Source organism: Hakea prostrata, chromosome 5, assembly GCF_041222555.1.
Source record: "Hakea prostrata isolate BN-2017 chromosome 5, UWA_Hpros_2, whole genome shotgun sequence".
Taxonomy (NCBI): Eukaryota; Viridiplantae; Streptophyta; class Magnoliopsida; order Proteales; family Proteaceae; genus Hakea; species Hakea prostrata.
In genome coordinates this window covers 48385549-48401348 of record NC_142604.1, presented here as the reverse complement: position 1 = coordinate 48401348, position 15800 = coordinate 48385549, and the positions used below count along the sequence as shown (strand labels likewise).

The 15800-nt window shown below is 35.9% G+C and overlaps 2 protein-coding genes across 4 annotated transcripts; both read right to left on the bottom strand.

The window, feature by feature from the left end:
- Nucleotides 1–768: 768 nt before the first annotated feature.
- LOC149016272 (wax ester synthase/diacylglycerol acyltransferase 5-like) lies at nt 769–6969 on the bottom strand. 2 transcript variants are annotated; one of them, XM_089157417.1, is made up of 6 exons: nt 6124–6969; nt 2271–2343; nt 2114–2184; nt 1749–1955; nt 1522–1659; nt 785–1413 (listed from the first exon to the last, which is right to left on the bottom strand). In XM_089157417.1, exons 1-6 carry the CDS (start codon nt 6889–6891, stop codon nt 1240–1242), a joined length of 1431 nt encoding a protein of 476 aa, XP_089013543.1. In that variant the 5' UTR covers nt 6892–6969; the 3' UTR covers nt 785–1239. The 2 variants fall into 2 exon arrangements, with proteins under 2 accessions (XP_089013544.1, XP_089013543.1); XM_089157418.1 differs by lacking the exon at nt 1749–1955 and having other exon boundaries at nt 769–1413.
- Nucleotides 6970–9985: 3016 nt separating this feature from the next.
- On the bottom strand, nt 9986–15375 carry LOC149016271 (wax ester synthase/diacylglycerol acyltransferase 4-like). Of its 2 annotated transcripts, none has more exons than XM_089157415.1 (6): nt 14294–15375; nt 11586–11658; nt 11431–11501; nt 11063–11281; nt 10837–10974; nt 9986–10739 (listed from the first exon to the last, which is right to left on the bottom strand). In XM_089157415.1, exons 1-6 carry the CDS (start codon nt 15068–15070, stop codon nt 10566–10568), a joined length of 1452 nt encoding a protein of 483 aa, XP_089013541.1. In that variant the 5' UTR covers nt 15071–15375; the 3' UTR covers nt 9986–10565. The 2 variants fall into 2 exon arrangements, with proteins under 2 accessions (XP_089013541.1, XP_089013542.1); XM_089157416.1 differs by having other exon boundaries at nt 11431–11498.
- Nucleotides 15376–15800: the final 425 nt, after the last annotated feature.

The following is a 15800-nucleotide window of genomic DNA, read 5'->3' as shown; positions in this document are numbered from 1 at the left end:
AAAAGGCAAAAATGGAAGTTTGGGATTTACTCTTGGTTCTTAACTCTCAAGGTTTTCAATCTATCATGAAGGTGTACCAGAAAATTTAAACTACAAGAAAAGCAAACCATGTTGAAAAGCGTTCAATCAGTGACAAAAAGGAAACCTACTACTACCGAGTTACATGATAGAAGAAACTAGGACTTAAAGTTGAGAGCTTCAATCGGTAACAGAAAATTAAAGTTTTGCACGTACACTTGCTTGTAAGCTCTCAGGGTCATGATCTGGGATTTGCCATGGGAACTCGTGAAAAATTATCAACAATTTGATGACTCGAAGTTGCAGAGGAATTTCCTTTTGGGGAAGACTAAAGAATGGAGATTGGTCAAGGAAGACAACTTCTACTTTGAATTCTACATTTACTGCAACAGTGAAAATCCTCATTATCATTAACATTTATCCAACAGTACTCGTCGTTAGTCTTTCAAAATCTGCTTAGAAAGAATCCCAGAGATTTTGTTACTACAAAAGTCAATGGGTTCTATACGCGTGTGTTGCCAAAACCTTAATTGAACCAAAAAAAAAAAAAAAAGAGGGTCTACGTGATAAGGGCTACCTTATCCTTGCTTCTTCATGGCAGGTGCAGAAGCCCTTGTGGCCTTGTGTCCTTGAAGACTTTTGTTCCATTTTACCCTTGAAAGAAATCTCTGTTGGCTGTAAGAGAACACCATAAAAATACATTAGGCTCTTCAGCATACCGAGCACTTTTGTTTTTGGTAGAGTGGATTAAGAAAAGTCAAGCTAGATGAAAGATATAGTAGGTACTTAATCAGTGGCTCAAAATCTTTCAAACTGATGAATAGCTTGAATGGAAGTCCTTTAATCTATCTCATGATAGGCTAGCACAATCTAGCATCCACACATCAAACTAAACACATTAAACACATAACAAAATACACATAAACAAAATTTTGGGCTTCATGGTTGCATGAGTGTTTGAAGAGCAAGTATATGCTGCAATGGGCAGTTTGAGGACTAGGGGATGAGATTCTGGAGGTACCTATGCAGAATTTTTCCATTCACCGGTGCAAGTTTTACTTATATTCATAATTTTTTTGTACCAACCCATTACTAAAATACAAGCACACTTCTTGGTAAATAAAAGAGGGAATGCACTAGCAGCAATCTTGTGCCCCTCCGCTACACAATGTTCGGACTTTCAAGTTTGACCTAATACAAGCACCTTTTATAGAAATAAATCTAAAAGAACAATCCCTCTTGGACTTTGGTGGAGTTGGTAGCGGCATCCTTCATTTCAAGCAATGCATCTTCAAAACATTTGGCTAAAAGCTTAGGATCAGGAATGATGTCTTTTGCCACGAGGATTTGCATATCCGCCCTTCCTGCATAACTCACCATGTGCATTATAATTGCCTGCACCATTGATATGATAATAATCTCAGCTTCCCCTGTAAAGAAATATGTGGGTGTGTGTTTGTTTGTTGGAATGCTAAAGAAGAGCAAAAATGTCAGATGATTTACATAAGGTGAGGCAGACGTGTTGACTCGAATGTAATTGATAGGATTTCCAGCCAACGTGCGCTCTTCATTGGGTCCAGGAATATTAGAAATTGCGAAAGTTGTATTACAAACAATCCTGTAATTGAGATATAATGCTAGCTGCCAGAAATCAAAACCAGAGCAAGTGAGATTTAATAGTGCAAATTTAGTCTTTTGCTGTTGATTGGAAACTAGAAAATATCTTTCACCTTTGGGCTCAAAAGAGACACAACCCTATATGATAGATATGCTTCTAGAGAAAGCTTTTTCTTGTCCATGATGGCTTTAGCTCTCTTTACATGCTGAAGAGGGTCATTGACTTTTCTATGATAATAAACAGGAAAAATCACGAATCCAACTTGATTACCCCACCTTGTTCGTCCCGATTTACTACTTTCCACCAGTTTTGATAGTTCCTGATCAGTACTTTCATAATCATTCAACTAATTGGATTTTTTAGATATACTGTAAGCAGATATTAAAAATAGTATACTGAAGGCAATGATGAAGAAGATGATGTAATAAAATCATTTATATAGTTCTTCAAATAAAAGAAAAATGCCTGAACTAAAACCTGCAATCCTGGCTGTTCTCTGATGTTCACCATCAATAAACCAGAGATTTGAGTCCCTTCACGTAGTTTCGCTGGAAGCAGTTGAATCATATAAAATCGTATATCAGAGTATGAGATTTGTTTCCAAAATATTATCAGTTCTGGGGGGAAGACTTACTGTTTGAGTTCTTCAAATCCAAGTATCTTGATAGTCCAGATGATACCACACCACAAAGAACATCATTGATGGTCTGCACAGGCATTGTATTGTTAATCTCACTAAGCATTAGAAGAATGTCATCTCATAGCTACATCCCTTAATTGTATACCTTTTCAATAGCTACATTTCTTTAATAAATAAATATTACCTGTCTAATTTTGTCTAATAAAAAGATTCTCTATACTTGGTTCCTAGAGCTTTTTACGTGTGGGTCATCTTAGTAAAACATAAACTAATATTGGGTCTCCTTGATGCAATAATTTTCATCTAGGTCTCATGAGAACTAATATTGTTTGAGAGATGCTAATTTTGTTTATAAAATTACTAAAATACCTCTCCACCCACACCCAACCTCCAAACCCAATTACCTTGCCAATAAATAAATCAGAAAAGTCTTAAAGAGAAGAAGAAATCTGGTATAATCCGGTGAAATTTTTGGTTTTGATAATATAAAATATTTGACGAATTGAAGTAATTTCGATAAAATGCTCGTAAAAAAGTTTCCATCAATTTATAAGTAGATAGCAAGAGAACAATAGAGAATATGACTTGCAGCCATTGCTCCTACAAATTTGAAGAACAGCTGAAAGCAAGGAAATGATATTTGAGATTTTGTTTGGTCATATAGAGAATAACGAGAAACAGAGTTCTGCCTATCTAAAGAGAACTTAAAACTTAGTTCCATGTATCACAAAAATGAAAATTCCTCATTAATTTTTCTCCTAAACTATAAACCTTGAAGTGATATCAAAGGAGAGGCATAGTAAGTAGCAATTTTCTGGCATCTACTCATAACATCATAAACTATAAACCTAGAGAACTACTGGCAGACAATTGACATTGTAGTAGTCACCACTTACCGTATTCTGTAACTTCATATATATTCCAATGGATACCACAGAACCCCACACAGGTTCCTGTTAAGATTCACTCTTTAGTATTCTAATGGAGAAAGAAAAAACTCTACCTCCTCTAACAACAGTGTGGTACTGGGCAAAAAATCTGAAACCAAAAATGCAGGTATTCGACATCACGTATGCAAAAGACTCATACATCAAAAACTTTATTTTCTATTTACCCTCACTTCCCTCTCAAAAGTTTTACCACTGATTCCTCAAAAAATATGAACTATATTACCTCTTATTGCTTAGTATTTCAAAAATAATCAAATCACCCTAATTTTTATCCTTTTAATCTTTCTTCTTTTCTTTGCAATTCTTTTCTTTTCATAAGAATTCATTATAAATAGTATAGTTTTTCATTTTCTTTTTTCCTTCATCTATTAGATGAATTCTTTATTTTAACTTTCACCCATTCTTTTTAAAAATTATTTTCTTTACTTCTCCCACCTAATTCCTCCTAATTCAAATCCTCTCCACCTAGGTAGAAGATATCCCCCCTCCCCCCCCCCCCCCCCCCCCACCCCACTCTCTATGTTAGTATACGGGGGCAGCCCAACCCAGAGAATAGACCTATAAATGGCTAGCCAAAATCTACCTCCGATTCTCATCCGTATTCATTTAAGGGTATCTGTATCCGGGAGGAAAATATCCGTCAGTTAAGCAACCGGATTCAGATTCGATAATTGCTTATCGGATCAGATAATATCCGGATAGAGTAAAATATTCAATATTTTTTTCTCTCAAAGGGGATGATAATCGAATTCGGAAACCAGTAATCGGTAACCAAATAATTGGAAATTATCCATTTAGAGTAAAATATTAAATATTTTTATCTAAAAAGATGCTAATAATCGGATTCGGAAACCGGTAATTGGTAACTGGAAATTGAAAAGTTGAAAAATAAAAATGACAATCACCAATCAATAATCGGATTATTATCGGATATCCGATAAAGTTCTAGATTCGAATTCAAATGCTTTTTATATATTTTTGTCGGATTCGGATTAGGATTCGGATAGCGGTTTTGCTAATCATATCCTAATTCGGGTACTGGTGTATCCAAGTCGAATCCGATCCGTTTACAAGTCTACCAGAGAGTCGAGGGATGGGAGGACATCCTGAGGAGGGCCACAGTGTAGCTAAATGAAAGAAGGAAGAAGGAAAATTTATTTTGGAGGGTAATTAGGTAATCATATTAATCTTTTAATTTGACTTCATAAGTTAAAAGATAGAATGGTCATTATACTTTGACCGGAGGATACCCTCACCTAACATGAGCACAACAAGCTTGCCAAGTCTGCAGCAATTTCTCAAGACTGGTTTGTGTATCAACATTCCCCACCCTTCTTTTTATCTTGAGTCCTACTCTTTGATTCACTAATGTGTAAGCTACCTAGAGATTTTCATCTGAATAAATTTTTTGTGGGTAATTTTCATTTGGACCCCCCGAGGTTTGGTCCAAGTCACTTTTAGTCCAATTTAAGTTTTCTTTTGCATATGGCTCCCTGTGGTTTTAAGAAATGATTAAATAAGGACACACTTAACAAAATAGTTAGTTTAATAAATTTTGGGACAAAAATACCCTTATGTCTTTTGAATTTTTGTTTATTATTTTAATTTTAATTTATTAAAATAAATATATCAAAATATCCTTCCGTTCACCCTCTTCACCTCTTAGCTTCTTATCTTCTCCTCCTCCACCTCCAGTTCCACCACCACCACCACCACCAACATCACTTGCAACTATAATTGATGGACTGGCAACACCAAAATCGCCTTCATGGTTCCCCAAAGCAGTAGCAACACCGGAAGCCATGACTTCAACTCCTTACAGAGCTAGCTTACCTTCGGCATTAAATCCTCATAAATCTGGAAATCCTGGATTTTCGATTTCACTGCCAAGAACATGACAAGTCGACAACAAAACAGACAAGAATGGAAAAAGAAAATCCAATATAACACTCTTAATTAAAGAAACAAACAAAGGAATGAATGAAACTAACACCAATGAAAATCGTGGAAAACTAAAACCAGAAATTTGAGGGTTAAGAGACTTTGGAAAGAGAGAACCGCGGTTTTTTGAAAGCACTTAGGGCAGCTGTGCAATACAAGTAGAGGGGAAGGAGAAAGTGGGAAGAGTGGAGAATCGCTTTTGCTGCACAGAGTGAGAGCAGATCCCGATGAATCAGAAACCCCCACCATGAAGTGGTGCCACTACTTCTGGGAACCATGAAGGCGTTTATGGTGTTGTCGGTTCATCAATTGCAGTTGCAAGTGATGCTAGTGGTGGTGGTGGTGATGGTGGTAGTGGTGGAGGAGGTGGAGCTGAAGGAGGAGAAGATGAGAAGCTAAGAGGTGAAGAGGGTGAACAGAAGGGTATTTTGATAGTATCTATTTTAATAAATTAAAATTAAATAATAAAAATAAGTTTAAAGAACAAAAGGGTATTTTTGTCATAAAATTTATTAAACTAACTATTTTTATTAAATGTGTCCTTATTTAATCATTTCTTAAAATCATAGGAGAGCCATATATAAAAAAATACTTAAACTGGATTAAAAGTGACTTAGACCAACTAACGGGGTTTGGTCCAAGTGGTAAGCAGCTTGTTCTGCTTAAGCAAGGATCTGGTATCGAAACCTTGTGGATGCAAAAAATCCCCGCTAGGAGACTCACCCACCAGCCAAGTGTGCGACCCCGTGTCGAACACCGGATTAGTCAAGGCAAAGCCTTTTTGTATAATAATAAAAGTTAGAATGATCATTTATCCTGTGGGCCCACCATTAGTTAGAGGGTGGATCCGTAACTTTTTAGAGCGGGGTGCAGCCGTGCAGAGACACAGAGAGAGTATAAATTTTGTTTCAAGAGGGTATGCAAGTAAAAACGTCATGAGATTGTTACCAACTTACCGCATTACCAAGAGCTTTCTTGACGGTTTTCATGTCGTCCATGCTGAACTTGGCGGTGGCAATCTTCCTCGGCCACATCTGCACTCCTTCGCCGCCGCTTATGGTGGTCATCTGATCTTTTACCCAAAGGCTTCTAAGTAGGAATTCCATCGCATAAATCAAAGTAAACCAAACAACCATGACCAATCTCAAACAAAACCTCCATATCCTCTTTAATCTCCCACAGATTCCGATCTCTTCACGTTCACTCCTAGAGATTGAAGAAGAAAAAGTAGGGATTGTTGACATTTCCTCCGGTTGATCGGCTTTCCGGCAAAGTTCATTAAACATAGACATCAAAGAAATTCCATCTCCAATGGCGTGATGGATTCTGAACACACAACACCTTCGATTCTTCAGCACATGAACTTCCCAAAGCGGCTTATAACTACTCATCGATGATACAGCTAGATCCGCCAAGTAATCGTTCACCACCCTTTCATCATCATCATCATCATTTTCTTCACCACCGATATCTCGAAGGAAAACGTGTTCATCAATGTCAAGTTGAGTTCTTCTCCAATGCTCTCTCCCTTTCTCGTCTCTCACCAAGACACTATTGAACCTTGGGTGGTGAAACATGAGTGAATCTTTGATAACTCCCTTCAAAGCTTCCAGGTCGATTGAGTTTTTCAGCCCAAACACGCAGTGCACCACCTGATTCGGTTCTGGTTGAAGTAAGAATCTTCCTGCAGGTGTTAGAGGCTCATCGTCTTCCAAGATAGCCATGCTAAGTTTCTCTCTCTGCTCCAAAGTCTCCCACAAGACACTGACTTCGGATGACAGACTTGGGAGGAGGAGAAGCTTTTGCCAATTATTTTTATAGATTTGAAAAGCATTACAGTTGTCACCATGATCAGTTTCGAAGCAACTTCCACTGGGAAATCATTAATTGCATTAGTAGATGGTCAACATTCAGGGGTTCACATCCCTGCGGCCGCCGTAGCAAAGGCCATCCTGCAGCCAAGCAAGGAGATTGTGTCACGTGAAAATTGTAAAATTCAGTCATAAGGTAAACATCATTTTCATGAGTTAGATTGAACCTCAATAATGCAAATCCAACTAACTTAAACAAATTCGTTCTTCTTTTTTTTTTTTCTTCGCCATTTGTATTTTACATCTGCCATTATTGTATAAAAATACCTGTGACTTCATGATTATCTGATTGAAGAAACGGTGATATTTCAGTAACCAACTTAACAATTTGTCGGCGACACATCGCCATATCGCCGACTTCTGGCGATAAATAGGGGGATTCGGGCGAATTTCGCCCAAATTTCCCACTTGATTTTTTTACATTTTCTCTCTCCCTTCTCCAGAGCTTCTCTCTCTCATTTTTCGCACTTTTCACCATATTTTGGTCCGATCTTCGACATCTACGACTACATCTTGCTTCATTATTGCCGGATACTATCAATCAGACAGTGTTTTTCACAGATCTGGGAGTTTTTTCATCAAACAAGTAACCATTCTTGGGGGCGGAAGATCACCGCTATAGAGGTGCAGACGTGCAGTTAATGATTATCTAGAACACTATCAGTATCGTATGACATGAGATCATTATGTGAGATTGTTGGGGGAGCATGAGAAATTTTAATTTAAAATGTGACAATCAATTTTGGTTTGAATAGATGTAGATTTGATGAATCGTTAAGAAACTAAAACAAAAGGGAAAGAAAAAGTTCTAAAGAGGAATCCATTAAAATGATTAACAGTTTCAAAGATCTCCTTAACTATTAATGGTGCATCTGTAAATAATTCCTTACTTATTTGGTTGTAAAAGATTGTAAAGTTGAGTAATTGGGCGTGGAGAAAATAAATGGGAGTTTAAAGTACATAATAAGCTTATTGATGTTGTTGCCTTAAAAGAAATTACACCAATCAAAAAGTTTGGTTATCATCTAATAAAAATAATAATAAAAAAAATTTCTGCGACACCCTAAAACAAAGACCTTAAATGCACTGACAACTCCTTTCACCTTTCATAAGCATAGGTAACCAGTGTTGGACTTACATGAGACACATTTGTCTATTCTCGTGCTTTTTATTAAATCACCGTTTGAATTATCTTAATTTCAAAACTACACACAGGCTGCGAAATCTCGTCTAGATTTGCCAGTTCGTTACCTAGCAAACCGGCGAAATTTTGCCAAAATATGCAAAACTGCAAAAGTGCATGTGCAAAGTAGCAAGCGTAAAATTTAAAATAATAATAAAATAATATAATATAATCATTGTAAAACGTAAGTGTTAGAAAAATAACAAAATAAAACTTAAATAGCAAAACCGCAAAAGTGCATGTGCAAAGCTACACATGTAAATTCTAAAATAATAATAAAATAATATTATATAATCATTGTAAAACGTTTAGTGTTATTTGTCAACTGTCAAGTTTAAAAAAATAACAAAATAAAACTTAAATAGCAAATAAATCTAAGTCATGTCCTCTTGTCAAGTCATGTATGGTAGTATTGAGATATTTACATTTATCCATTACTTATTTTTATTTTAGACAATTTCATGGTCCACGTGCGTGGCTCAAATGCAATCACTGTTCATCTTCCTCCTCCATTCTCGCCGAAATTTTGCCGAAATTTTGCCGAAATATACAAAACTACAAAAGTGCATGTGCATAGCAGCAAATGTAAAATTTAAAATAATATAATATAATCATTTTAAAACATTAGTGTCATTGTGTCAACTGTCAAGTTTTAAAAAAATAACAAAATAAACCTTAAATAGAAAATAAATCAAGTCATGTCCTCCTATCAAGTCATGTATAGTAGTACAGAGATATTTATGTTTATTCATTATTTATTTTTATTTTAGACAAATTTCATGGTCCACTTGTGTAGCTCAAATACAATCACTATTCATCTTCCTCCTCCATTCTCGCCGAAATTTTGCCGAAATATACAAAACTGCAAAAGTGCATGTACAAAGCAGCAAATGTAAATTTTAAAATAATATAATATAATCATTGTAAAACGTTAGTGTCATTGTGTCAACTGTCAAGTTTAAAAAAAATAACAAAATAAAATTGAAATAGCAAATAAATCAAGTCATGTATAGTAGTACAGAGATATTTACGTTTATCTATTATTTATTTTTATTTTAGACAATTTCATGGTCCACGTGTGGTTCAAATACAATCACTATTCATCTTCCTCCTCCATTCTCGCTGAAATTTCGCCAAAATATGCAAAACTACAAAAGTGCATGTGCAAAGCAGCAAATGTAAATTTTAAAATAATATAATATAACCATTGTAAAACGTTAGTGTCATTGTGTCAACTATCAAGTTAAAAAAAAAATAACAAAATAAAACTTAAAAAGCAAATAAATCAGGTCATGTCCTCCTGTCAAGTCATGTACAGCAGTACAAAGATATTTACGATTATCATTATTTATTTTTATTTTAGACAATTTCATGGTCCATGTGTGTGGCTCAAATACAATTACTGTTCATCTTCCTCCTCCATTCTAGCCTGAGCAAACACTGAAATCCAAAAGTCAAGTTTGCTCTTCTGAAGACCATGAGCATCAACGACGTTTGCTTGCCATGAATAAGCTTCTATGACGGACGGTAGTGTTGCAATTTTTCGGCGATATTTCTTGAGAAATCGCTAGTTCGGCGATAAAATGGCCAGATATCGCCGATTTCTAGGCGATATCCTGCCAGATTGAATTTCGATGCTGGGTTCATTTGGCCCAGCACCGAAATTCGGCGATTTTGCTTACCCTGACTACACATGATTGTATAAAAAATTATAATATTATCCCTATCTTACGTGCAGTGTCTTCTTCCTCTCTCTTCATTTTCTTAAAACCCTGAAACTGCTATTGAAAACCAAGACCCCAACTCTTTGAAACCCAAATCAGGTTGTAAGAACAAAATCAAGAAAAGATTTTATCATAAAGCTAAGAAGGAAGATATAAAGAGTACATAAAAGGAAGGGTAGAAATGGCCAAATCTGAATCACTAATCAGGTATCAAGACCCTATTGATCATATCGATTAACAACATAGGAAGAAAAACAATTGTACAAATAAAACATATGTACTTAATTGCAAAATTATCAACCTCTAAGGTAAAAATCATAACTATCCTTCTCTGATACCCAAGTTTACAAGATTTTCATTGTACATGATCCTAGGGGATTTGAAATCCTCAGATAGGAGGAGTGAGCCATCCTTGGTTAATTTGAAGAAAAAGAATTGCTGGTTAATCACACCCCAACTGTTGTTTTGAAATCAATAAGCAAGTCATTCAAACTTTTCTACTACAGTTAGGGCAGGTAATTGAAGTTCTTCCCCTCCTTAGTATACAACAACAAGAACCCTAGTCGCAACTAAAATGGCAACGGCTAGATGCATCCGCGCTTTAGTATACAGTAAAAAGTTCAGGAGAACTTCCCCTCTTGGACTTTGGTGAAGTTTGTAGCAGCATCCTTCATTTCAAGCAGTGCATCTTCAAAACATTTGGCTAGAACCTTAGGATCAGGAATGATGTCTTTTGCCACAAGGATTTGCAGATCTGCCCTTCCTGCATAACTCACCATGTGCATTGTAATTGCCTGCACCATTAACATGACAGTAATCTCAGCTTCCCTATCAAAAATTGTGTGTGTGCACGGAACTGTTAAAGAAAAGTAAACATATTGGAAGCGTTACATGAGCCAAGGCAGCCGTGTTTGCTCGAATGTAAGTGATAGGATTACCAGCCACCATAACCTCCTCTTGTGGTCCAAGAACATTTGAAATTGTGAATGTTGTATTACAAATAATCCTGTAGTTGAGATATAATGCTACCTACGAGAAATCACAACCAGAGCAAGTGAAACTTAACAGTGCAGGTTTTGTCTTCTGCTGTCGATTAGAAACTAGAAAATATCTTTACCTTTGGGCCCAAAAGGGACATCACCAATGATCCGAGCCTGTATGAGAAATGTCCTTCCAAAGAAAGCTTCTTCTTGTCGATCATGGCTTTAGCACTCTTTACATACTGAAGAGGGTCATTGAGCCCACTATGATAATAAATGGGAAGAATCATATACCCAAATTGGTTACCCCACCTTGTCCCTCCTGATTTACTACTCTTCACCAGTTTTGACAATTCCTGATCAGCACTTTCACAGTCATTCAACTAATTGGATGTGCTGGATACCTAATTAATTAGTTATTAAACATACTGCAAGCAATAGTGAAGAAAATAATGTCATCAAATCAATTATAGGTTTTGAAAGGGAAAACAACGCTTGAACTAACCTGCAATCCTGGCTGTTTTCTGATGTTAACCATTGCTAAACCAGAGATTTGAGTCCCTTCACGTAGTTCTGCTGCAAGCAATTGAATCATATAAAGTCAAAGTATAATAGAATACAAGATTTGTTTCCAAATCATTAGTTCTGGGACAGACTTACTCTGTGAAGTCCTCAAATCCAAGTATCTTGATAGTCCGGATGATATCACACCAAAAAGAACATCATTGATGGTCTGCATAGGAATTGCATTGTTAACTTCACTAAACGTCAAAAGAGTGCCATCTAACTGCTAAAACCCAATCACCTGATGATATGATATTGTCTGTTTTAATAGATGGATTTTGCACCTTTAAAATGCATCAATACCAATTAAGGAATACGATAATATATGTGTTTAAATACATAGAGATGTACCCCATGCATGGTACACCTCCAAACAACATGAGAAATTTCAAAAAGAGAAATCTGCATATTTTAGTAAAATCACTAAAAAAATAATTTCATTTTATGAACTATTAGGGCATATTTGATAATGCCTCTGTGCTGAAAAACATGTTTTTCCTCTAATTCCGTTTTTCGATGCTGTGCTAGAAAAAACATATTGGAGTAAAATAGTTTTTGGTAAACCTGTTCCAAAACTACTTTTAGAGGCAGAAGATGACAGAGCTGCAGGTTCTTTTCTTTGTTTGAGCCTTCGATAGAAATTTTCAGAAACCGGTGATTCACTTAAAGGTTTTGAAAATTGATAAAATGCACACATAAAACAAACCAATATACCTAATTGGAAAAGGGGAAAAAAATCAATTTCACTATCATAGCAAAAGCCACTAACAAAAATACTAAATGGTGCAAAATACAATGTTAAATGTTTCATTATCTAACCACTACATAGTTTATCATTAATTGATAAAGACTGATTTACTGAATATCACTTCCTTGTGTTTCAAAAGTCTTCTTTCATCGTATGGCTTCACGCAGGCCTAACCCTGATCACCAAGAACTGAAGTTCTTTGTTTAAAGCAATTGTGCACTACACAAAAGCAAAGACATGGCACCAACTAACAGTCAATCTCATCTGGGTCTTTTTTTATCTACTCTTTAATAGCCACAATGGTCCTCCTCTATCCATCGGGCGTTGGGTTAAAGGATTGTGCTCCCCTGCCACTCCTCCAGCACACTTTTAGATGAGAGATCCACCTCTAAGCATTGATAAGTGGATCATAAATACTCAAAGGTGATCCCTTCTCTTAAATGTGTGGTAGAGGGGTGTGAGGGGAGCATAATCCTCTACCCCGACGGATAGAGGATCCAGACTCAATACCCTCATGAGTTTCGTTTTTTTCTTTTTCGTGAATGACTAACATAGGTGTGCGTAAGAATTTAGGTCACAACCCTTTTAGATATTGTCATCTAGGAGTTTCACAACCCTACATGATTCATATTGTCAGTGCATAAGTAGTTAATTTAAACTTCTAGCCCCTATCCATCCCTAAATAAAAGAAGTGGACTTTTGCTAGATAAAACAAGTAGACACTACACTACTACAGCTATTTTGGCTTCTTTCCCTAAATGGTATTCCTTACAATAACTACCTTTGTATGCATAGACATTTTGATGGGAGTGTAGTCATTGTCCATGTATGAAAGCCGATAAAGAGTTTAACTAAAAGTATTACAAGGGTGCTATCTTACATTTTTCCCATGAGAATTGTTGTTCATATATATTTCATCACTAACCTGATCACCAAGATCTGGAGTTCTTTGTTTAAAGCAATTTTACACCACACAAAAGCAAAGGCATGGCACCAACTAACAGTCAATACCATCTGGGTTTTTGTCATTTACTCCTTGATTGTCTATTTGTTTATACTCCTTGGTTGTCCGAGTAACAAAAATTTAATAGCCACAATGGTCTTCCTCTACTCATCGGACATTGGGCTAGAGGATTGTGCTCTCCTGCCACTCTACCATACATTTAGGGGGAGGACCTACCTCTGAGCATTAATGAGTAGACCATAGATCCTTAAATGTGAGTCTCTCTTTTAAATTTATGGTGGAGAGGTGTAAGGGGAGCATAATCCTCCACCCCGATGGATAGAGGTTCCGAACTCAATACTCTCATGGATTTCTTTTTTATAAATAATGCATGTAAACATTTAGACCACGACTCTTTAGTTTTTTCCGTTTAAGAGTTTCACAACCCCACGCAATTCATATCTGTCTTTGTCCCCGCCACCCCCCCCCCCCCCAAAAAAAAAATTTCATACCTGTCACTTGAGTTGTCAATTTAAACTTCTACCCTATTTACTTTAAATAAAACAAGTGGGCTTTAATTCATTAGATAGAACTAGTACACATTACTCTAGTACAGCTATTTTGGTTTCTTTTCCTAAATTGTATTCTTTATAATAACCACATTTATATATATATATATATATATATATATATATATATATATATTTCATGGAATGCAGTCAATGTTCATGTATGAAAAGCCAATGAGAATTTAACTAAAAGTATTGAAGGGTAAGGTTTTACATTTTGCCCATGAGAACTGTTCTTCATATACATTTCTAAGTAATGAATCTACAAATTCACATATACCTTGGTATCTTGTATAAGTAAAACAAAAATAAAAAAATAAAAAAATAAATCATCATCATATTTCTAGGAAAGCCCAGACACCTCTTGTCCAAAAAAAAATATTTCTAAGAAAAAAAGAATTTGTCAGGGTCATATGTGATTTTGTCCTAGTTATAAATGTCCATTCACAATATTTAATAAAATTACTTTCTGGCCCTTCTAGAACTAATAAATTTCAAAACGAAGACATCAACACAGAGAGAGAAAGAGAAAGAATGAAGTTACCGCGTTAAGGAGAGCTTTCTTGACAGCTTTCATATGGTCGATGCTGAACTTGGCGGTGGCGATCTTCCTCGGCCACATCTCCACTCCGTCGCCGCCGCTTATGGCGGTTTTCTCATCTCTAACCCAAAGACTTCTAAGAATGAACTCCATCGCATAAATCAAAGTAAACCAACCAACCATCAAAATTTTCAAAAACAATCTCCAAACCCATTTCAATCTTCCACCGATTCCAATCTCTTCTCGTTCACTTCTCGAAATTGAAGAAGAAGAAGAAGAAAAATTATTAGGGATTGTTGCCATCTCATCCGGCTTATTGGCTTTCCGGCAACAAGCAATAAATAGAGACATCAAAGAAATTCCATCTCCCATAGCGTGATGGATTCTCAATACACAACACCTTCGGTTCTTCACCACATGAAGCTCCCAAAGTGGCTTATCCGTATTCATCGGCGATGATACAGCCAGATCTGCCAAGTAATCGTTCACAACCGTCTCATCATCATCGTTTTCTTCGCCACCGATATCTCGAAGGAAGACGTGTTGATCAAGGTCAATCTGAGTTCTTCTCCAGTGCTCTCTCCCTTTCTCGTCTCTCACCATAACACTATTGAACCTTGGATGTTGAAGCATGAGCGAATCCTTGATTACTTCCTTCAAAGCTTCCACGTCCATAGGATTTTTCAGCCCAATCAAGCAACTGATCACCTGATTCATTTCTGGTTGAAGGAAAAATCTTCCTGCAGGTGTTAGAGGCTCATCGTCTTCCCTGATAGCCATGGCAAGTTTCTCTGCTTCAAGTCTCCAGCACTGACTTTGAATTTTAGATTTTGTACATAGGAGGAGAAAGTTAGGCCAATTAATTTGTTGGGTTTGAAAATCGTTAAATTTGTCACCATCAGTTTGGTTTTGATTGCTTCCATGGATTTCAAATTCAAATACTCAAAAATCTCCTCCCTCTAATTAATTAGAACACTTTTTCTATTATGTTTCTGAGTTTCCCAATGGTTCTGCATATTCTTATTTATTAAAAACGATATTTCTCATTGCTGAAACCTGGAAACATACACCACCCCCGAAAAAAAAATTTGCAGACATATTTAAAATCTATTCGTAATCCAATAAAAAGAAGGAAAATTTGCAGCCCCACCCTACTTAACCTGATAATAAATGTCACTTCTAATGTCAGTTAGTTTTATTTATTCATTTTTAATATTATTTTTGCATTCCACTAAAAAGATCATGCAGTGAAGAAAATAATCAATCTTTTTTGTTTTTTTGGGTAAAGAGAAATCAATCTTTAGAAAAAGTATGATCAGTCTCCTTCTGTAATAAAGATCGTCGAACTTTTATCTTTTCTCTTTTAGGTGAAAAAGAAATGGTAGGTTTTGTTTTTAATAATAAAGAAAGGAACAAAAAGCTAAAGATATATCGGTCTTTCTAATTTAAAATATATAGCAATATTGGATAAAATCATAATTTGATTTTTAGTACAAAAATGACTTTTGAG